Here is a 23,738-nt window from a genome sequence, read left to right on the forward strand (position 1 = left end):
CGAGGCTAGAGACAGAGGATATTGGAGAGATAGGCTGAACCCTTCAAGCAGAGAAAGTATCTCTAAGGTACAGGGGGATTGGGCCAGTCAGCAATGTTTTATATCTGACTGGAGGACTTCTCTTGCTAATTTCTAAGTCCCTTGAGGGAGGAAACAAAAGGGCTCCTCCCTGCCAGTGAAACTGATGGCTGCAGGAAGTCTCGGGTAGGTACTTCCTGCCAAGATGGATGCCTGCAGTTCCCTCAAGAAATAAAAAGAAAATTCCTTCCCTCTTCAGCCCCTGCCTTAATCCTCAATACAATGATTCACCAGAGGCTTTGAGTAGTTAAAAAGGGGATTTATTAATGTCAGGGATAATCAGAAGGAGACAGGGGGTTTAGGGTTTTGTAACAGCTGCTGGGAAGAAAGCTGATGGTGGGGGAAGGGTCACAGGAGGGGTTAGACTGAGAGAGCCTGCTCGCCCAGTCAGGAAGATTTGACTGTCTTAAAGTAAAGTATTTACTAGATCAATAAAATAAAGGATAGCTTGATTTAAGGATGTCCTACTTGCCTACAGAAAACTAACCCATGATATCTAATCACCAAAACCCACCCTTCCTCCCAGGACCCAAAGGGGAATTCAGGGAAAAATAGCAGGGATGTATTATGGAGAGGTTAGGGAGAGGACCAGAGAAATCGGCTAGGTCCAAATGCCCCAAAAGACAGAAACACAGGCCAAGGCAGAACCAAAAGCAAAGCCAACAGGCAAAGCCAAAGCCAGAAGGCAAAAGTCCTGTCAGTTGGAACTTCAGTCCTATTTATAGCCTCAGGCTCCAACTGACTTTCTGAAAATTCTAAACTCCTAACTGCCAGGCCTGCTTACAGTTGAACTTAGCAAAATCAAAAAAGCTTCTGTAGCATCCTTGCATTACAGTTCCCAAATGCCTCTCCTTCCCTTTTCATTCAAGAGCTCAAATTAGCTTTTGAGACTCCTAGGGATATTTAGCCCATGAAATCCCACATACAATATTTTTGGCTAGATCACCATCTGACTCTCCTTTCTTTACCTCAGATATATTCCTAAGCCACTTTTTTCTCTCCAGTCTAAAAGCACTCACTGAATGTTATTAGTTCCTTGTCCAGTGTTCAACAAAGGGCTAGAGATCAGACATAGTAGAAGAACATCCCCAACAGGATGAGATGAATCCCTCTAAGAGCAAAGGGGCACACTGACTTTAGCATCAGGAAATTTGGTTTCAAAATCTCCATCATTCACTTTCCTGTGTGACCCTTTAGGCAATGCTCTTAACCTCTCTAGGCTTCAATTAGCTCATTGGAAAAATTAGGAAAAAAGCAAATCGAGTACTAAGAGAAAGAATTTATGTGATGAAAACAGACACTTTGTGACAGAAAGAACTTATACAAAGGAACAAAGAAAAAAACCTGGCCAGTTTACTCCAATTGAGTGATCTGAGGCAAAGAAAAACTATACATAAGTCAAGCATGGAAAATTTTTTTGAAAATTTAGTAGAATAAAACAACACTCCATATGAAAAATGAAAATAGTACTTCATGTAAAGTTCTTGAGTATGTAATTCTCAAAAGATATTGGAAAAAATGTTATTAAAGTTTGTGGATCTTATGGTCAGGCTACTGATATGTATCTTTCTTAGATAAAAGTACTTTCATAGTTATTACTATTAGACAGCTACCATAGCCTTTAGCCTAATTGTGAAAGTCCCTAAATGATTCTCCTTCAAAATAAAGTTAAAACTTCATTTTTAGAGAGGTAACAAATGTGTATGGAGTTGGAGGAAGAGTTAAGATAAACACTTTGAAACCCTTAAAGATAAGTCAGTTAGATATCTGAGAGGATCCAACAAAGGAGCATTGGATACTTATGCTCCATACTAAGGGATATGAGCAGCTCAGTGTTAACATCTCCCCAAGGATTGAATGTATAGTAAGAGACTTAGAAGAGACATCCCACAGTGCCCTGTTCCAGGAAAAGGGGAGTAGAAATATCAGGAAACTCTTGCCTCCTCTACTAGAAAACAATATCCTATCCTGGAATCTGGGGCACATCCTAAGTATAAGATATAGAAATGTACTTTATCTCTTCACTGAAGAAGATAATTAAAGGAATACCTTCTTCTTGACAATAAAAAAAGGTATCTCTAACAAAATAAAATGGAGACGAAGCAGAATAGGCTTAGAATAAGAATACTCAGTTACAAAAAAATAATAGTCTATTAGGATCCTCAGAGAATAGCAAATGCTGAAAAGCATGCCACTTTATAAAAAGTAAATAACATTTTTGAAAACTCCTAAAATAAAAAAGGACTCCAGAAAAAGGATTTGAGAGAGAGTATTTATAGATCAAAGAAGTAAGGAAAGAATATTAAATTTGACCAGGTCACTATTTACTTCTTGATTTTGCCATGTGACCAGTACAGTATCCTAACTGAAAATTCACAGAAGACTAAAAGCACTATTCCATAAAGAAATGTTAAGCATTCCCCTATTTTAGGAAGAAAAAAAAACAGAAAAAGGAAAGATTATTATTTGGCTATTTTTTTAAGTTTTGTCTCTTACCTTACATCTTAGCTGAAATGCATTTTTATGGCTACCATTAATTAAATGGCCAAATACCTCTTGTTTTTGTGAGGCCTTAAGGGTTGCAAAGGAATTTACATGCTAGAATTCCCTATCATTGCCCCCCCTTACTATCTCACCCCAACTTTTGTTGATTCTATCTTTCCAAAATTTGGTTTGAAGCCTTAAGATTTGGAAGGGAATGTTGGAAGGGTTTAGCTGGGGGGCTGCCCTTAATCCACTATTCCCCTTTCACTCAGCTTCAACCTTTATTGCGAGTTCCTTCCCTTCTACCTTCAATATGCCCATGTATATCCTTCATCCTCAAACAATAGTCCTATATATCTTCCCTTTCTCAGCCAAATTCCTTGGAAAAGCTTCCTGCACACTGTCTTCTTTTCTTCAACTTTTTCACTCATTCCCCAACCTTCTATAATCTAATCTACCTTTCCCACCTCGTCATTCAACTGATATTATCAGTTAATAATTATCAACTATTTTAATTGCCAAATCTGATAGTCTTTTTTTCAGTCTATCTACATATTTGCTGTATTTAGCATAGTTGACCAGCCTCTCCCACATGAAACCACCCTCACCTGCTTCACTTGCTATGTATCTCACTTCAATTTCTCAGTCTCTCTTCATGGCTTATTATCCATAATGTGACTCTTAACTGGAGGTTGTATCCTCGGTCCTCTTCTCTGCTTTCTCTACATGCTCTCACTCAGTAACCGCAGTAGCTCCCAAGAATGTAATTATCATCTCTTTGTAGATAACCTACACATTGATATGTCCAACCCTAGACTCACCCCAGCTTCAACTTCACATCACCAGTTGAATGTTTATTAACTTTTCAAACTAGATGTTCCAGAGACCTGATCAACAAGTCCAAAACTGAACTTAAAAAACTTCCCTACAAACTTTTCCAAATTTCTTGTTTCTTTAAAGATATTACCATAAACTTCCTGTGTCATGGAGATTGTAATCTCAGCATTCACCTAGCTTCTTTACCCTTCCCATGTCCAATCAGTTACCAAATCTTGCCTTTTTCTCCCTTCACAACATGTTTTTAACCCTAAGTCCTCTCCCTACTCAATAGATGCCACCTCAGTTAAGGCCCCTCCTCTTGCCTTAGTTGTTGTAATAGTCTTCCTATTGATCTCCCTGCCTCAACTTTATCCTCACAGCATATCCTCCATACTAAAGTAAGGTTTCTTAAGCACTGCCCTGATCATTCTTTCAACTCCAGTGACTTTCTATTGCCTGTAAGACAAAATGTTTAACTTTAAAAAAAAATTTCCAGATTACATTGATACCATTTTTAATAATCATTTTCTGACATTTTTCAGTCCATGTTTTCTCCCTTCCCAAGATGGTAGGTAATAAGATATAGGTTGTGCCTGTGTTATCAGTATAATAAATATTTCCATGTTCATCATCTTGTGAAACAAGATACATATTGCTTACACTAGAGAAAAATTCAGGGAGGAAATAAAGTAAAGAATGGTGTGCTTCAATGTACATTTAGACTTAGTTCTTTCTGTGGCAATGGATAATAACCTTTTTCATCATGAATCCTTTGTAGTCACTGATAATAATGAAGTCATTCACAGCTGATATACTATTGTTGCCCAGTACAGCATTCTCCTGGATCTGCTCAATTCTCTCTGTATCACTTCATAGAACACTTTCCAGGTTTTTTGTGAGCCCCTTGTTTGTCATTTCTTATGGCACAGGAGTCTTCCATTATAATTATATACTACAACTTGTTCAGCCATTCCCCAATTGATGGATATCCCTTCATTTTCTACTGCTTTGCCACCACAAAAAGAACAGCTCTAAATATTTTTGTACAAGTGGATCTTTTCCCCCATCTTTGATCTCTTTGGGATATAGACCTAGTATCACTGGGTCACAGTTTGATGACCTTTTGGGCATGGTTCCAGATTGCTTTTCAGAAGTTCTACAAAGAATGTATTAGTGTCCTAATTTTAGCACATCCCCTCCAACATTCATCCTTTTCCTTCTTTGTCATGCTAGCCAATCTGATAGACATGAAGTGGTTTTAATTTGCATTTCTCTAAATAACTAATGATTTAGAACATTTTTTCATATGACTAAAGATAAGATAGTTTTAATTTCTTCATCTGAGAATGGCCTGTTCATCTTCTTTGATCATTTGTTAATTGGAGAATCTTTGTATTCTTTTATCAATTTGTTATATATTTGAGAAATGAGTTCTTTGTTAGAGACACTTGAAATAAAGATTTTTTTCTCAGTTGTTTCCTTTCTAATCTATGTTGCATTAGTTTTTTGTGTGTAAAAACTTTTCAACTTAATTTAGTCAGATATTATACTATATCTTCTCTATATCTTCTTTGGACATAAATTTCTTCCCTTATCCATAAGTCCCAACAAGTAAACTATTTTGTGGTCCCCTAATTTGTTTATAGTATCCCTATTTATTTCTAAATCATTGTATCCATTTTGACTTTACCTGGGCATATAATGTTATTATTGGTCTGTGCCTATTTTCTGCCATACTGTTTTCCAGTTTTCCTAGCAGTTTTTGTTCAATAGTGAGTTCTTCCAAAAGCTTGGATCTTTGGGTTTGTTGAACAGTAATTTACTATGTTCATTTACTTCTGTATTTCGAATGCCTAAACTATTCCATTGTTCCACCACTCTGTTTCTGTGCCTGGCCCAGATTGTGTTGATGGTTGCCACTTTATAATATAGTTTTAGATCTGGTATAGATGAGTCACCTTCATTTTTTTCTCCCATTAATCCTTTTGATATTCTTGGCCTTTTGTTCTTCCATATGAATTTTGAATTTTTGAAATTTATTATTTTTTCTAGCTCTATGAAATAATTCTTGGGTATTTGATTGGTATAGTGCTGAAAAGGTAAATTAATTTAAGTAGAATTGTCATTTTTATTGTATTGGCTAGGCCGTCCCACGAGCAATTAATATTTTTCCAACTGTTTAGATCTGACTTTATTTGTGTGAAAAACATTTTGTAATTGTGATCATATAGTTCATGGGTTTGTCTTAGCTGGTAGACTCCCAGATATTTCATATTGTTTACACTTAATTTGAATGGGATTTCTCTATCTCATAGTTGGGCTTTTTAGGTAGTATAGAGAAATGCTAATGATTTATGTGAATTTATTTTGTATCCTGCAAGTTGGCTAAACTTGTTGTTTTGATAAGTTTTCTGGTTGGTTCTTCAAGTATATCATCATATCATCTACAAAAAATTATAACTATTTCCTCATCGCCTATTCTAATTCTTTCAATTTCTTCTTATTGCTGGAGCTAGCGTTTCTAGTACAATACTGAATAGTAGTGGAGATAATGGCGTCACTCCTGATCTTATTGGGAAGGCTTCTGTCTAGCTTATCCCCACTACAGGAAATGCTAGCTTTTTATAATTTTAAAGAATATTCCATTTATTCCAATGTTCTCTGGTGTTTTTAGTAGTAATTGGTGTTATAGCTTGTCTTAAAAGCTTTTTCTGCATCTATTGAGATAATCATATGGTTCTGTTTGGTTTTATTATTGATATGGTCAGTTATGCTGATAGTCCTAATACTGAACCATTCCTGGTTCTGCATTCCTGGTATAAAACCCGCCAGGTCATAGTATATGGTCCTTGTGATAAATTGTTATAATCTCCTTGCTAGTGTTTTATTTAAAATTTTTGCATCAATATTTATTAAGGAGATTGGTTTATAGGTTTCTTTTTACTGTTTTTTTTTCTCTTCCTGGTTAAGGTGTCAACACTATAATTATGTCATGAAAGGAATTTGGTAGTTTTTTCCTTAGCTATTTTTCCAAATAATTTATATAGCAGAGTGCCTTACCTGAGGGTCAAGAGAGTAGAATTTAAAGTGAGCATTAGCAGTCTTATATGACAGAGTAAGTAAGGACTGGTCATTTTTTTCTTTGCACTTTTGATGCTGGGATTTGCCCCTGGAACATGTATATATGTCCAGGGTTTTTCTTCAAAAGACCTATCCCAATATTTAAAATTCACTTGTGAATCCATCTGGCCCTGGGGCTTTTTTCTTAGGGAATTAATTGATGGCTTGTTCAGTTTCTTTTTTTCTGAGAAAGGATTGTTTAAGTACTCTATTTCATCTTCTAGCAATCTGGACTATTTATATTTATTCATCTATTTCACTTATATTATCAGATTTATTGGCATATAGTTGAGAAAAATAACTTCTAGTAATTGCTTTAATTTCCTCTTAATTGATTATGAATTTTCCCTTTTCACTTTTGATACTAGTAATTTGGCTTTATTTTTTTTTATCAAATTAACCACTCTTTTACCTATTTTATTTTTTCCGAAATCTTGTTCCTTATTAGTTCAATGGTTTTTTTACTTTCAATTTTAATAATCTCTCCTTTGATTTTCAGAATTTTTAATTGATTTTTAATTTGTTCTTTTTCTAGCTTGGGGTTTTTTTGTTTTGTTTTGTTTTGTTTTTTGCTATATACCCCTGAATTTATTGATCTGCTCTCTTTCTCTTTCTCTCTCTCTCTCTCTCTCTCTCTCTGTTTTGGTATAAACATTTAGAGATAAAATTTTTCCTCTAAGTATTGCTGTGGTTGCATCCCAAAAATGTTGGTATGTTGCCTGCTTGTCATTCTCTTTAATGAAATTGTTGATTGTTTCTATGATTTGTTCTTTGATCCTCTCATTATTTAAGATAAGGCTAGTTTCCAATTAATTTTTAGCCTTTTTTTCCCCTACATCCCTTTGTTCATCAGTGTAATTTTTATAGCATTATGGTCTGAAAAAGGATTTAACTTTTTGTTGTTGTTGTTGTTGTTTTTAATAACTCTAACCTTCTATCTTAGAATCAACACTAAGCATCTGTTCCAAGACAGAATATCAGTAAGGGCAATGACTTGCCCAGGGTCACACAGCTAGGAAGTGTCTGAGGTCAGAATTGAACCCAAGATCTCCCATCTCCACTGAGCCACCTCGCTGCCCCCTTTTGTTTAACTTAAAGACTTACAAGATCTGTCTCCAACCTTTCTTCCTGCTTCATTGTACATTACTTCCTTTCCTCACTGCAATATAACCAGACTGTTCTTCTCAATGTTTTTTACTCATAACACTCCCATATCCCATTTCCTCACCTTTTTACTAGCCTCATTTCATCATTCCTGGAATGCACTCCCTCTGAAATAATTTTCTTCCTATAAGATACAGCTCAAACATCACCCTCTCCCTTCTTGATCCCCCATCAGCCTCTCCTAATGCCCTCCCTCCCAAACTTTAGATTTAGTCATCTTATTTCTAACCTCTATTCAGCATATGTTTATACATGAATTTGTAGTCTTCCTTATTAGAATGTGAGCTCTGTTAAAATAGGGACCTTTTCATTATTTGTGCCCAGAGCACAGCATGTGGCATATAGCAGGCCTGTTAATAAGTTAATTGATTAGCTCTTCTGAATAAAGTACTTTTCCTAAATTATCTTTTTACTAGTTCTTCTTTATTCTTACCCAGCTCTTTGAGAAAAAGCATACTTTTGAGTCTACCTTTGCTAATAAAAGAAATTTTTAAATTCTCCCATCAAGCCTATCCAGAGGTTTAAGAGCCAATTTGGGCTGCCCACCCCTCCAACATGAAAAATGAACTTTTTTTCTTCTTTCTTATTCCTTTCACAGTTTAATTTTATAGAGGTCTCATCTAGTATTATAATTTCTATTTTAAAAGGCACAGAAAGCATTTTCATCCAAAATATTTAAACTTGGCCTTAGAAATATAACTTTAATAAGCATTCATCTTTTCTAGTTTACTCTTCAAAAATGGTGGTATTTTCAAGAATACTGAACAAGTTGGCATTTTGGTTTTATTCTCTTCCTGCTTTTCTTCCCTTTTGAACTTTGACTTTTCAATAAGGATTCTTATTTCCAGCTGCTTTCCATGGCGAGGTTGGAGAAGTGGATAAGCAGCAACCCAATCATAAACTCTTACTTGCTTTCTCTTCACCTCTGGTTTGGAAACTAGAGGAAACTGCCTGGGGATTCTGTAAAAATGCTTTTCCATGTGACTTTGCATAACCTCTCTCCCTCGAATCATGCGCTCGCGATGTTCTCTGATTTGCTTTATTGCCAGTTCTTTCATCTGCTCGCTTGTTTTAGGTCTTTTCTGGCTGTCTCTATCCACTTTACTTTCTGCTGTCCAAGCACTAGGAAGAAATTTTTTCCTTTGGACACTGGCACGGTATGGTAAGTACATTTTGCTTCTAAGGTTTCTAGCGTGTTCTGTTCTATAAATATGCCTTTCTATCTGCTTTAATTCTCTCTCATTTACTAAATAGTCCCATTTTGGGGGATGCCATATTTCTTCTTCTGTAAATAGTTCTGAACCCTCTTGTGAATCAGGCAAAAAATACCTCTGCAATTGAGCCATCATTTCATCTTGTTTGTTGGAGGTGTAATAAGCCTCAGCTTTGCTGAGCCGGTAGTCCAGAGATGAAGTCTTGAATTTATAGATGCCTTTACGCTCCTCTTGATATTTTTGAGCTAACAATCTTTTTGCAGCTGCACTATGTGTTCCACCTAAACTCTGTCAAAGAAAAGTACAAAATTTACAATTATGATGACTTTTCTCCAAAAAATATATTTTCAAGATTTACTGTCTGTGGAAAATGCCAGGATCAGATTTAAAATTGCCACAAAAAGAGGCCTTTTTTATACAAGTTTAATAACTCATTCTATAGCACAGGAAAGAATCTTTATGTTTATACTTCACTACCACGTGTGTATTCATTACACAAGTATTCTTAAACTTCATTACCAAGCAACTCTCTCAGGGTTTTTGCTTTGTGAGGCATCATCACCACAAGTCAATAAAAAAAAATTCCTTTGTTGGGTGATTGTATGTGAAAAATTTACAAAGTAGATTCATAGTTTACAAGGAAAGGAATACCAAAAGAAACTTCAAATTAAAATTATCATTTGAACCTCTATATTTTCAGTCTGTTTGTTCATTCCTCTGGTAGCCTCCAAATTGCATGGTGATTTGGTATGGCAGTTGGCTTACCAAGATCCTTTTCTCTAGAGGGGATCGGAGACCTCTGGCAATCCGAGGGTCTTGAGTATTTTTGACCCAGGCTAACCTGGAAAATAAGGTGGAATCAGGCTGAGAGAAAAGTCTTAGAGAGAAGCAAAATGTGACTAGTCTCTTTGATACTGTCAAATGATGCAACTTCAGAAACCACAGCAGATTCCCTGTATCTGTGGGGCATATATTCCAAAATCTACGACGAACATTTGCTGACCCCTTATATATGTGTTCTCTTTCTCTGCTCCTGTCCCTCAGCTCTGGTTCCCAAGGCCTCCCACCCACTCCCTCAAAACCTTTCTAAAGAAAAGTAAGGGATAGAAAGTAAAAGCTGAAGAGAGATCACATGCTTCCCAAGCCCATAAGCAACCAAAGGAGGTGGAGGCACCACGGTAAACAGAACTTCATATTAGGGTGCCCTGTGATAATCTGATCTGATCAATGGAAATGGCATTTAAAAAGTGGCATTAACATCTTCTTTGCCACTGTAATCCTAAGGACCACAGGACTTACCTTCTTTACGTTATCACACCTAGAGAAGAGGGACTGGTTCACTTTTCTAAACCCAATGCTCCATACATATAAGTACTCAATGCTTCATTCATTCACTTATTGTACATAGAAAACTTGGCCTCTGAGTTCTAGGCCTATGGCATATGCTTTGCTGCTTATATGAATGGGCGCTATTATTTAACCTTTTAGTACTCCTGGGAACTCATGAAAACTGACTCACACAGCAGGTGCTAATCTCGATAGGTTGAGGGAATTTCCTTCTCAGGAACACAAGATCATAGATTGTGAACTGAGAGAAACCCTCAGTGCCATCTAGTCCAGCCCTTTGATTTTAAAGTTCTCCACACCATTGGGGGGAAAAAAAACAGGTCCTAGGGGGCAGCTGGGTAGCTCAGTGGATTGAGAGCCAGGCCTAGAGACGGGAGGTCCTAGGTTCAAATCTGGCCTCAGACACTTCCCAGCTGTGTGACCCTGGGCAAGTCACTTGACCCCCATTGCCTACCCTTACCACTCTTCTGCCTTGGAGCCAATACACAGTATTGACTCCAAGACGGAAGGTAAGGGTTTTAAAAAAAAAAAAAAAAAACAGGTCCTATTTAAAACTTTTTCAAAAGGGTAAAAAAANCCTTCTCAGGAACACAAGATCATAGATTGTGAACTGAGAGAAACCCTCAGTGCCATCTAGTCCAGCCCTTTGATTTTAAAGTTCTCCACACCATTGGGGGAAAAAAAAACAGGTCCTATTTAAAACTTTTTCAAAAGGGTAAAAAAAAAGTCTTTAAATGGTTTCTGATATGAATGGACCAAGAGGCATAATAATCTATATAGTTATGGTTAGGGCATTTCATTTACTGGTTGAAACCTATCCCTGAGAAGATATTGTGAATAGAAAGCCAGCATCAGTCAGAAAGATATGGGTTTAAGACTTGCCTCTTACACATTCTGACTCTGTGACCGTGGGTAAGTTACTTAATCTCTCTAACTATCCCAGAAAAGTCTAAAATTATAAATGGCCAAACTGCATTGATAGAAGAGAAATAAATCACTAGGAGTAAAATACGGGTCTAGACCTCGTTCCCTTTTTGTTTCCCCCTTAGGAAATTCAACCGTTTCTCTACAGATGAACAAAGTCTCATAAGCATAGTTATTTCTCATTAGAAAAATAGTTGTCCTTCCAAAGGAGAATGAGAAACATTTGCAACATTTCATTCTTTCTCCAAAAGGGAAATCTGGTGATACTTACTGCTCTTGTGCACTTAATGTCAACCAGTCTGAATCTTTAATGGATTCACGGGATTGCAGATCACTGTCCAAAAAGGATTCTTCAGAGATAGAATTTTCTGTATGTGGAGGTGTTTTGCTACCCTGCAAGGATTTCTTTTCTCTTAGTAGCCATTCAGCAATTGCCCTCTCTGCTTCTAATTGCATATACAACATGGTTGTTTTCCAGGCCTCCTTAGTGCCCTATATTCGTGTCCTCAAACCTCTAATTTTGCCCTACAGTTTTACACTAAATTCTCCTCTTTCCTTCTGATTTGCTCTCTGTTTTATAGTCTTCCCCTAGTCTGCAAATACTGCTCTCTCTGGCTTTGCAGTAGATTACTGCTCAGAATGAACATTTGCTTTTGCCTTGGGTTTGTTTATAGGCAAATTAATGGTATGCTATGAGGAAAGGTCACAAACACTTCTTATGTCATCACTGGCCAAGTTTGAAGCAATTATGAACTAGGATATGAAGGCACTAAATGCACAAGTGTGGCAGCTATGAGAGAGGAAAAGAGGCAATATATCCCAAAGGGGTTGGGAAGAACATAGACCTCACAGTACCGTCAGCAACTCTGCCATGGCAGATTGACACCTGCCCAGCAATTTGTCATTTTAAGGATTTGCCCATTGGCATTCAGTTTGCCTAGAGCTACAGCAATATGAACCAGAGGCAATACCTGAACATCCTTGAAACCATTCCCTCTCTTACTATTATTGCACATCACACTGCCTCCTCAAACTGTACTGTAAAACAATAAACATCAAAACTACTTATTATTGGTAAAAAATAATAGAAAACAAGGTCAGCGAAATAATAAGTAAGATCCAAAAGCAATTGAATACAGAAACCTGGATCTTAACCCCAAAACACAAACCACTGAGGGAAGAGATCCCCGTTCAATAAGAGGTACTGGGAAAACATCTAATAAAAAGTGAGCCTAAATCAATCTCTTACACCAGATATCAAAAAAACTTCAAGCCATAACATGGCTTTAACATGTTATGATTGAAATTCTTGAGGGGCAATATTTCCTAATTTTAAGTTAATTTGTCTAAACTAGCCAGTCCACAATCTGAACAGGTACCAATGAATGTGAGCAGGGCAAAAGAGAGGTCAGCAAAAGAACCCTGGTGGCCAGAAGAAAGAAAATGCAAGAACTTCCTGGGCACACCAGTATGGACCCCTTGTGTGTCCCCTGGACATTCCAAGATACCTCTGATTGGTAAATAGCCACCAAAAGGTGGAGTTAGAGACCTCAACTACTCCCTCATTACTTCATCACAAGAGATGGGTCTTAAAGAGGCCAACAGACCCTTTTCCTTTCTGCCATGTGATTTTTGGCCACTGTAGTCCAAAGAGGCTTTAGCTTGCTGGCTGATTTCTTTAACTAATCTTTCAAGTGGGTGAAGAAGTGGCTGCTCAGGCCTACCCTAAATCCTGTTATCCTTTTAAGATCTAAATAAAAGGAGTACCCAACTCAGTTTCAGAGCCTAAGGGAAAAAAACTTAAAATCAAACTGTTCTTGGGATGTCAAAGGGGAAATGATTTCACAGAAGATATCACAATTCAAACTAATTTCCCACAAACATAAAAAGCCACATAATAAAAAGAAAGTTAGAAAAAAAGTATCTTTCATATTTATTTTTTTTGTAAATAATTTGTACAAAGGTCAGAGAACAGAAATGATTAAATAGAACATTTAAATATTGTGAAAAGTTAATATTAATCCATACCCCCTTTTTTGCCACCCCAAACAACTTTTTGATTTTAAAGCAAAAAATCTTATGGCTGAAGTGCTAAACTGTATATCTACCTGAGGCCATGGGTAGAGGCTTCCCTCCTTTTGTTCAAGCTGGAAAAATACTGCATATGCACTATGTGGCCATTCTAAATGCTGAGTGGTTACTTGCAGTGTCCAGAAGACTCACCTCTTCTCTTGATTGAGGGTATGAATCCTCTAATGAGAGACTTGGGAAAGGGACAGCACAAAGTGAATAAACCAATAGAGGAAGGGAAGTCCCTCTCTTTTCCTAGAACCACTGACTTAGGAGGATGTCAGGTCTGGCTCAAAACTATCCCAGTCTGTTCCCACCCAAGGCAGCTAAAAGAGCTAGCCAGCACCCCTAAAAATGATAGTAGCTAAGTTCAGCTGTAAAAATCTGAGAAAATAAAGGCAGACTCTCTACATACCCCTGAGTCAAATGAATCCACATCCACTATGAACCTTTCCAGTTGAAAGTAAATTTTTCTAGAATTTATATGGATAGGAATAGAAAAGAAAGTAGAACAGAGATTTACCATTGTAAAATATGTAGCTTCACTAGGGATTGAGGAGATGGTAGTGACAGGGTTTGGCACCACTAGATGCCTAGTATTACATGTGAATTAACTGCACACAAATCCTGCCCAGAGCAGGCTTCTCATTAGAGCCTGGCTTAGGCTTTTTTATTGGGAGAATTGGTGAATCATATTGGGATTTGCATGAAATTATTATTCCTTTCTTAATCAATGGATCAATTATTGGGGATGCGGGGGAAATCATGAATCATGTAACCATGGAAAAATATTTTAAATTTTAAAAAAAGAAGAAAAAAATGGTTTATTTAATATTGAAATTGTTCTTTGAATGCTTGATAGAATTTACTGGTCCCCATTTTTTTAATTTGAGAGTTCTTTTATAGCTTATTTCAATTTTTAAAAAATAATACTGGATTATTTAAATGATCTATTTCTTGTTCTATTAATTTAAGCATTTAACATTTTTACAGATATTTATCAACTTCATTAAGTTGCCAATTTTGTAGGCATGCAAATGAGCAAAATAATTACTAATTACCATTATTTTGTCTTCATTTGTTGTGATATCTCCTTTTTTCATCTTTGTATACTAGTAATCTGGTTTTCCTGTTCAAATTAGCTAATGGTTTATCTTCCTTCTCAACCCCTAAAAAAGAAACAGCTCCTGAATTTACTTATAGTTAAATGTCTTTTTTTTGGCTTTCAATTTTATTAATCTCTTATTTTATTTTCAGAATTATGTTAGTGTTTTATCAAGGTTTTAAATTTTTTTTGTGCTGTAGGGCTTTTTTTTGTTGCTTAGTCACTTCAATGATCTGTTCTTTTTCTCTTTTTTAAAGTATTCAAAGACGTAAATTTCCCCATAAGTACTGCTTTGGTTGTATCCCCAAAATGTTAGTATGTTGTCTTCTAATACTTTATTTTTTTCACTTACATGTAAAAATAATTTTTAAAGGGGGCAACTGGGTGGTTAGGGGATTGAAAGCCAGGCCTAGAGATGGGAGGTCCTGGGTTCAAATATGGCCTCAGACATTTCCTACCTGTGTAACCATGGGTGTCACTTAACCCTCATTGCTTAGCCCTTACTGCTCCTCTGCCTTGGAACCAAGACACAATATTGATTCTAAGATGGAAGGTAAGGGGTTTAAAAAAATAATAACAATAATAATTTTTAACTTTTTTTTGAATTTTGAATTCCAAAATTCTCTCTTTTCATACTTCCTCTCTCCTCTCCCTGAGAAGGTGAGCAATTTGATATAGGTTATACTTACCTAGTTATGCAAAACATTTTTCTATATTAGTTATGTTGTAAAAGAAAACACATGGTGTCATTATCTTTAATGAAATTAACTATTGTTTCTATTATTTCATCTCTGACCCACCAATACTTCAAAATTAGGTTATTTGGTCTTTAGTTAATTCAATCTTTCCATGACCCTTATATAACTTTATTCCATTATGCTCAACAAATCATGGTTAATTTCTCCACTTTTGTGCATTTTTGAGGGTCTTGTTCCCTCACACATGGTCAGTTTTTGTAAAGGCACCCTGCACAGCTGAGAAATAAGTATACTATTTTCATTCAGCAGTTGTCAGAAGTCTATCATTTCTAACTTTTCTAAAATTAAAATCAGGTTTAATTTGTTATTTACTTTTCGATTTGATTTGTCTGAAAGGGATACTTTGAAATCTCTATTAATAATAGTTTTACTATATTTCTCTATTGTTTACCTTTTCTTATACTTTAAAAAAATGTAATGCCTTGCTATTGGGTGTACATATAATAAGTACTGACATTAATTCATTTTCTAAGGGTTCTTTCATCACAATCTAGTTTCTCTGTTCATATCTTTTAATTAATCCTATTTTTGCTGATGTATAATCTAAGATCATGATTGATATCCCTAACTTTTTGAGTTCAGCTGATATACAATTGATATTTCTCTAGCCTCTTATTTAATCTCTTTGTTGATTTTTATTTTCCAAAAATGTTTCTTATAAATTCTGTGTTTATTGTTGGATTCTGCTTTCTAATCTATTCACTCTCTACTTCCATTTGCTAAGGTGATTTAATTTTATCCTCATTAACAGTTATTTGTGTATTAATTTTGCATTTTTCTCCATTCTATTTCCTGCTTACTCTTTATAAAGCAATATGTCTTGTTTTATACAATGACATATGGAAATTGGAAAATGGGAAATTATACAATTATTATTATTAAATTAAAATTATTCCACAAAATAGGAAAACTATGTATATGACAGTATAAATACAACTTATATAATATTACCTGCCTTTTGGAAGAAGTGGAAGGGGTAGGAGGGAGTGGGGTGGGAAGGAATGAGACAGATTTTTGGACATAGTAAATGTGAGAATTCATTTTTCTTGGATGAGCATGTTTATTAAATATTCATAACAAATCACATACATTATTGTTACATATTATATTGTTATACATATAAATATCTATGCTTTTTTAAAAAAAAGCAGTCTTGAGAAAAATTGTAATCAGCAAAAATGTTCTATTCTTGATAAAATTTCCTTCATGTCCCCTCTTCTCTTTTTTCTCACCCAGACTCCAATACCAAGCTCTTACCATTTCTTTCTTTCCTTTTTGAACCCTTTTCCAATTCTTCTCTTTGTGGCTGTCAGATTGTTTTCTTTATTATTTTTTCCCTGAATCTAACCTTCCTCACAGTCATACCTCCTCGCTCCCTCGTTTCCCTATTGAGAATGTATCTCTCTATTTATCTCTGTGTGAATGTGCATTCTATCATCCTTTGACCAATTCAGTTGATAATAAGGTTCAAGTATCTCTTGCTTGCTCCTACTTTCTCCTTTCTTATATAATGTTTCAAACTCCTATTGTATGAGATTAGTTCCTCCATCCTTCCCTGCCCTTTTCCCTAGTGTATTACTTTGTTCTTTCCTTTTTTAGAAAAATATCATCAAAGCATAACAGTATCAATCTTTAGACCCTCTCTATCTTATTTAACTCCCTCTATGACCCCTGCTAGCGTAGTGAGGTGGCTAATATAAGGGGTAGTGCTAGGTCTGGAACTAGGAAGTCCTGAGATTAAATCTGACCTCAGCCACTTACTAGCCATGTGACCCTGGGCAAGTCACTTTACCCTGTTTTCCTCATCTGTTAAATGATCTAGAGAAGAAAATGGTAGATTGCTTCAGTGTCTTTGCCAAGAAAACCCCAAATGGGGTCCCCCAAAGTTAGACACAACTGAAAAGTGGGTAAATAACAATGATCTCTAAAGGGTCATAAGGATTCTAGGAGGAAATTTTTATCATCTTCCCCTCCTTATTTAGTCCCTTTTGATAACTCATCCTTTTTTTTTTTTTTAAAACCTTTGCATGTTTCTCTTTACTCCTGTGTTTATTTTTCAAAGTTTCTTCCTAGTGCTAAACTTTTCATCAGGAATAACTGGAAGTTTTTTATTTTTTAAAAAAATATACATTTTCTTTCCTAGAGGATTATACTGAATTTGGAGGAATAGGTTATCTTGTGTTATATGCCTGTATCTTCTCTTTTTTGGAATAGCATATCCATTTGTTTCATTCCTTTATCAAAGTAGTTGATAAGTCTTGTGTGATCTTGAATGTGGCTTCTTTGTACTTGAAATCTTTTCAGTTGCTTTTGTAGTTTCTTTTTGACCTGGTAGCTTTGGATTTTGACTACAATGTTTCTGTGAATTTTCATTTTCACTTTCATTTCATTTCATTTCTTTCAAGAGGTGACTGGTGAGGCAAATAAGTATTATGCTAAAACATATGCTAATTAGCATTACTCTATAATCCATCTTTTTCCCTTTTGTCAAACTCCATTTCTTAGTCTAGATCACAATAAAGGTGAATTGAGTAATGTGATAACTCCTAGTCCCTGAGACTCTTACTCATTAACCAAATTAAGTAGGACCTTTGGTTTTATTTCCACATAAACAAAGAAGCAGTTTGGGCTTAGCTCTTCCCCAAAGGACTATTCTCCCTGGTTCCTCTTTTTCTTTGTCAGAATTAGGGTGATTTGGTTTCTAAGGAGAAGGCGATGGAGAATGGTGGATTTGGATGGTTCTGATTTTCTAGCTAAGATTATTAGAGGTAGTTGACTCTTATCAAGGAATTAACACTCCTTAATTGCATGATTATCCATCCATACTTAAAGGCCAACTCTCCTTTTATAACTATAGCCAATTGTGTCATTCTTCACAAAGACTCTTTTCCTGGGTTTCAATAAAAGAAGGGTTTTCTCCTCTCTCTCAAGAGTTCCTGGCTTTTTGGCTGAGACGGCCAGTTCAGCCTGTGATCTTGCCCTGGCAAAAACTGGGTCTCAGCCTGCCTTTGTTGCAATTTTACTCACTAAACTGGTAGATTCTATTTTCACTTTGCCATTTGGTTCTAATGGTTTTGGGCATTTTCTTTCATGACTTCTTGGTATATGATTGCCAAACTCTTCTTATTTTTATTTTTTTTTTTTTGGTCATGGCCTTCATGTGGTTCAATAATTTTTCATTCTTCTCCTTGATCTGCTTTTGAGGTCAATTGTTTATGTTTTGCTCCTATTCCTCAACTGTGTCTCAGATGAGGGTGACTCTGAGACCCCACTCCAGAATCAGAGCCATATAATTGGCCCACTTTTGTTCAAAAAAGACAAAAGACAGCCCCTTCCCTCATGGAGCTCTCAGTATAATGGGAGAAAAGAACAGAAAAAAGAAGCTGACAAAGAGGCAGAACAAGACACCTGAACCTCATCTTACAGGAAAGATGAGTTTTTCTTGAGGAATTCCAGGGGATAGACAGGTGGGATGTGATTTCCCTAGTGAGTGCTGCCTTTTAGAGACAGCTATTTCCTTAGAACATAATATTACTCTTACAAAGAGCTGCCTATCTTTAACTAATTTAACGTAGCTAGCAAATGGGGTTAGCTTCATGGCTCAGGGTGAAAAATCACCAATATGCCTATAGGAAAATTAATAAGACAAATTGTGACAAGGATACAAATCCAAAAGATATAAGATGCAAACCCAGAAAAAGAGTAAGACATTGGAAAAAGAAATGAAAATACTGGAAAAAAAAGAATTGGAGAATAGCTTACAAAAAAAATACAAAATCTTACCAAACATCAAAACTTCTTGAAAATTAGAATGGACTAAACGGAACCCAATGAAACAAAAGAAATATTCAAAGAAAGTCAAATTCTAAAGAAAAAAAAGGAAGAAAATATAAGATATCTCATAGCAAAAGCAAAAAACAGACCTCAAACACATATCAAGAGGAAAAATGAAGAATTGTTGAACCACTTGAAAATCATAACCAAAAACAAACCCTATGATTTCAAGAAATTATAAGAAAAATCTCTTAGAACTAAATTGCAAAATGTTAATAAAATCTACCACTCAACCAAAAAAAAAAAAGGAAACTTCTAGGCATATTATAGAGCCAAAAGTGGTCAGAAAAAAAGAATTCTAGGACTAAGTAGCTAATACACAGAATGGCTAAACAAGTTATGGTATGTAAATGTGGTAGAATACTATTATGCTCTTAAGAAATTGTGAAGAGGATGATTTTAGAGAACCCTATGAAGACTCACTATCCCACTCACCACCCAGTAACTTTTACAAAACTTTTTCTTCCTTCTCAAACTTCTTGTAATTTCTCCTTTCCCCACCCTCTTGGCCTTGTCTCTCATATTTCTCTGCACAAATTAAGGCCATGTTATAGTGGAGTCAGGATGACTAAATAAAAAGCTTAGATTAACTTCCCACTATACCTTCTTCACAACAATCTAGAAAATGCACCAGACTTTTGATCAGGAGTCAAGAAAAAGTCACAGCAAATCATTTTTCCACTGCAAGAAACTTAGGGTGTCAGAAATGGCCAGGAGTATACATGGAACATTCCAGAAGCTCAGGGGCTGGAAGAAGCCTAAGACAAGACTCCAGCACAGGAAACACTGGGACAGAAAGAGATCCAAAGGAATCCCTGAACTAGCACTGGTAGTAGCAGAAGGAAAGGATGCCATTTAGTGGCTGTGTTACCACTGTCTGATTTTAAGTCACAGATCCAGGGTAGGGAAGAATAGTATTGAGTTTGGCTCTAGATACATCCTTATAAGTGACATGTAATGAGCATACACCAAAGCTGTAAGGTAAAGGTTTTAAATAAAACTAAAGCCATTCAGGCCATTCTTGGGGGAAATGTGGTTTGTAGGGGAAAGAACATAGGTTTTTGTGTGCAAATTCAGTGCCTAAGCATATTGTTACATCATGAGGAAATTAAATTATATAAACTGGATGGGAGTCATTCAATGATAGCTCTCTCTTCTCCCTTCTCAACTGACATTCCCCAGATACTTTGTCATTATTTACTCCCTCACCCCTGTTCATATGAAGTGACCTCTTTAGTATGTTTGCATAGTGCACATGGATAATTGATGTCATATTGCTTGTCTTCTTAGTGGGTGGAGGAGTGGGGGTGGGTGAGCAGGACGGAGAGAATTTGGAATTCCAAAATGAAAAAGAAAATAATTTTAAAAATTACCTTACCAAGGCTAACCCTTCCACGAATACAAGTTATCCCATTCCATCTTCTCCAGCAGACTGTCTTCTCTATCATCCCCATTCTCTCACTCATCTTTAATTACTGTCTACTGGATATTTCCCTACTGTCTATAAGCATGCACACATCTTCCTCATCCTCAAAAAGTTATCCTTTCCACAGTTAACATCCTGTATCTCTCCTCCCTTTTGTGGCTAAAAACTCCTTGAGAAGGTTTTATAAGTGCCTTTCTTCTCATTCTTACCTCTGCAACCTGATCTTCAGTCTTAGCAGTAACCAAAACTATGGATCTAGTTCCTAAAGGATCCCTTACTTTCCAAATCTAATGGACTTTTCTCAATCCTCACTCTTTTTGAAGCTGACACTCTCACTCTTTTCCTTGATGTTCTTTTCTCTCTGGGGTTTTGACACAGCTCTCTCCTATTTCCCATCCTACCTTTCTGATCACTCCTTTTGGATTCAAGATCTTGTTGTCTGAGAGTCCCAAGAGGCTATATTTTGGGTCCTCTTCTCTTCTCCCTCTATATCTCATCAGCTCCCATATTTTTAATTATCCTATGTAGATGATTCTCAGATCTACTTCTTGGTCCCCAACTTCTCTCACACTGTCCAGTCTTCAAGTATATCTCAAATTGCCTTTTAGATATCTCAAACTCTATGTCCAATGGATGTCTTTCAACTTAACATGTTCAAAATTGAACTCATTTTTACCCCAAACCTATTTTACTCCCAACCTTACCTAGTAGTTTTTATAGTGCCTCAGGCATCCAGGGCGACAACCATAACTCTTCATCCTCCTATCAGTCATATCCACTTGGTCATCAAGTTCTGTGATTTCTACTTTTCTAATACCTAATTCCTGTAAGAATGGGCATGCCCTGCTTTGTCCAAAAAGGCAGACAAGGTTGATTTCTCCATTTCTCCCTCCCACTGCTCTCTTCTTCTAGGAAGTATTGCTTATTCTCCAATTTCCATTTCCTTGTTTTGCCTTTTTTTTTTTTTTTTCCATTTAAGATAATGTAGTTCTGCACAATATTACAAATTTGTATCTATATTGGGGTTAAGAGCTAAGAGAGGGAACATAGGTAGTAAAATTCTGGAGAAATAGGTTTTAAACTGCTTTAGATTCATCAAAGATAACTTCTTTTTCTAATTATTAGACCCTTCCCCTCGCTGGTGACTTGAAATGAACCAAAGACTTTGGTATTTATAGCTTCCCCAAAGCAAGAACAAGTGAATCTGGACTGATACCTAGACACACATGAGCCCAAAAGCTTGATGGCGCTAAGGAATACTGGAGAGGATTTTGAGGGGCTGCCTCAGCTACCCTGACCTTTTCTTCTTCTTGTCTGCTTTAGCCAAGTTTGAAAGGGTATCTGCTTCCTAAGGGCTAGAGCTAAGGGCTTTGAATAGAGTCTACAGTCATAGCCTTCAGAGAGGAGATATGGAGCCCTAAGGATTGGGAGGTCTCTACAAGAGGTTGGGAGCCAAACAAAAGGAACTGGTATTCCTGTTCACTAGCTGTTAAACTATCTTTTTTTTTTTTTAAACCCATACCTTCTTTGAATCAATACTAAGTACTGAGTCCAAGGCAGAAGAGTGGTAAGGACTGGGTAATTGGTGTTAAGTGACTTGCCCAGGGTCATATGGCTAGAAAGTATCTGAGGACAGATTTGAATGCAGAACCCTCTCTCCAGACTTGGTTCTTTCTCCTGAGCCACCTAGTTGCCTCTCAATTACTCTTAATATTGGCAAAAATATAGCATTGCTACTATTAAATGATCTTGTATTATTTAAGCATTTTTGAAAACTATTTGTTGTCTGAGGCCTCCGCAGACATTTAGGTATGATAAATTAACTCCGCCACTGTCCCTAACCTACAGCAGTTTCTTGAAAGGCAGTCCTGTGAGTTCAAATATGAAGATATAAACTCCTGATCAGTGAAGAACTTTAAGATCTTGAATGGGCAGATTTTGAAAGAATTTAAGAAACAGTATTAATTTTTGAATGTTAGGATAAAGATCACCTTGGAGCCCCCAAATGTGTGCAGAAGCTGGCCCTCTTCCGTATGTTCCTTTATTCCCAATTCCTATATCCTAAAGGGTGTTAGGAACAGACTTCCCTAGTGAAAGATTCCCTCCCTGAGATCATTCTCAAAAAGCTCACTTGCTCTTAAGTATTCTTTTGCCTTAATCTGTATAATTTCGCTGATTCCCATCTACTGTTAGCTTGGATAAATGAACTGAATCACTATGTTTTTTGTGTACCAAGCATTGGTGGGCAGCTAGGTGGCATGGTAGCGGATAGAACACATGATCAGGAATCAGGAGAACCAGAATTCAAATTCAGCCTCAGATACTTGCTAGCTGTGTGTGACCCAAGAAAAGTCACTTAATCCTTTTTGCTTATTTCCTTATCTGTAAAATTAGCTGGAAAAGGAAATGGTAGAGCACTTTAGTATTTCTGCCAAGAAAATTCCTAACGGGGTCACAAAGAACCAGAAATGACTGAACAAAACATGCTGGCCAAATATGCTAACTGCTAACTTCCCCAGTTAAAAGCAGCCTTTATTCTAAACTTTTAAGAAAGCCTCAGATCACTAGAATACAACAGCCACCCTCAATCCAGGTTACTGGTGGTAGAGACAGTCATGGCTCTCCTAACTCTCCAGGAAGGTGGAAATTAAAATCTTCTCAGCAATGAGGTGGGAAAGATTCCAGATAGCTAGGTAGCCATGCCACACTGTATAGGTCAGCTGTTCTGTGGCAAAGAGCTATTTACCTCTATTATACAAATGGCTGCCATGGTCAGATAGACCACAGTTCTGTTGCTGTCACTCTCCTCCTTACTTCCTTCCAGTGAGTGTTCCTTTGGATTGAAGATTAAAAAAGATAGTTCAGCAAAACCAACAGGCACATTATTCAATATGACAGCATATCTGATATTCCTTACCCATAGAATGTCACTGTAATAATCTGAACAAAAGGGGATGAGGGACTAAATTAAGGCTGGGAAGAGATCCAGATGCAAGAGATGTCATGAGGACAGAAACAGTAAGATTTGGAAATTTTTTTTATTAGATGTTGGGTGGGAACCTGCCAAGGACTCCTAGACATTATGTGAGTAACAAATTTGGGAGACTGGAAGAAAGATGATGTCTTCAAAAGAACTAGGGAAATTTGGAAGGCTTGTGGGTCTTCGGGAAAAAACGAGTTAATTTTTCATGTTGAGATGTCTCTGTAACATCCAGTTTGAAAGATCTAATAGGTATACAGTGATAGGGGCCTAAAGCACAAGGAATTGTGAATGCAATTGAATATAAAAATCTGAGTCATCTGCATAATCTGAACTCATGAGTAAATAACCTACATGAAATTCCATGATCCTAAACTATAATAATGGAAGAATCAATAAAAGACAGACAATTATG

At 36.4% G+C, this 23,738-nt stretch overlaps 1 protein-coding gene across 1 annotated transcript; it reads right to left on the minus strand.

The window, feature by feature from the left end:
- Positions 1–8,356: 8,356 nt before the first annotated feature.
- Positions 8,357–11,615, minus strand: LOC123234274. The gene is made up of 3 exons (XM_044660195.1): positions 11,422–11,615; positions 9,645–9,720; positions 8,357–9,167 (listed from the first exon to the last, which is right to left on the minus strand). Exons 1-3 carry the CDS (start codon positions 11,613–11,615, stop codon positions 8,367–8,369), a joined length of 1,071 nt encoding a protein of 356 aa, XP_044516130.1. The 3' UTR covers positions 8,357–8,366.
- Between the last annotated feature and the right edge of the window lie 12,123 nt (positions 11,616–23,738).

The sequence above is a fragment of the Gracilinanus agilis genome, chromosome 2 (genome assembly GCF_016433145.1).
Source record: "Gracilinanus agilis isolate LMUSP501 chromosome 2, AgileGrace, whole genome shotgun sequence".
NCBI classification, from domain to species: domain Eukaryota; kingdom Metazoa; phylum Chordata; class Mammalia; order Didelphimorphia; family Didelphidae; genus Gracilinanus; species Gracilinanus agilis.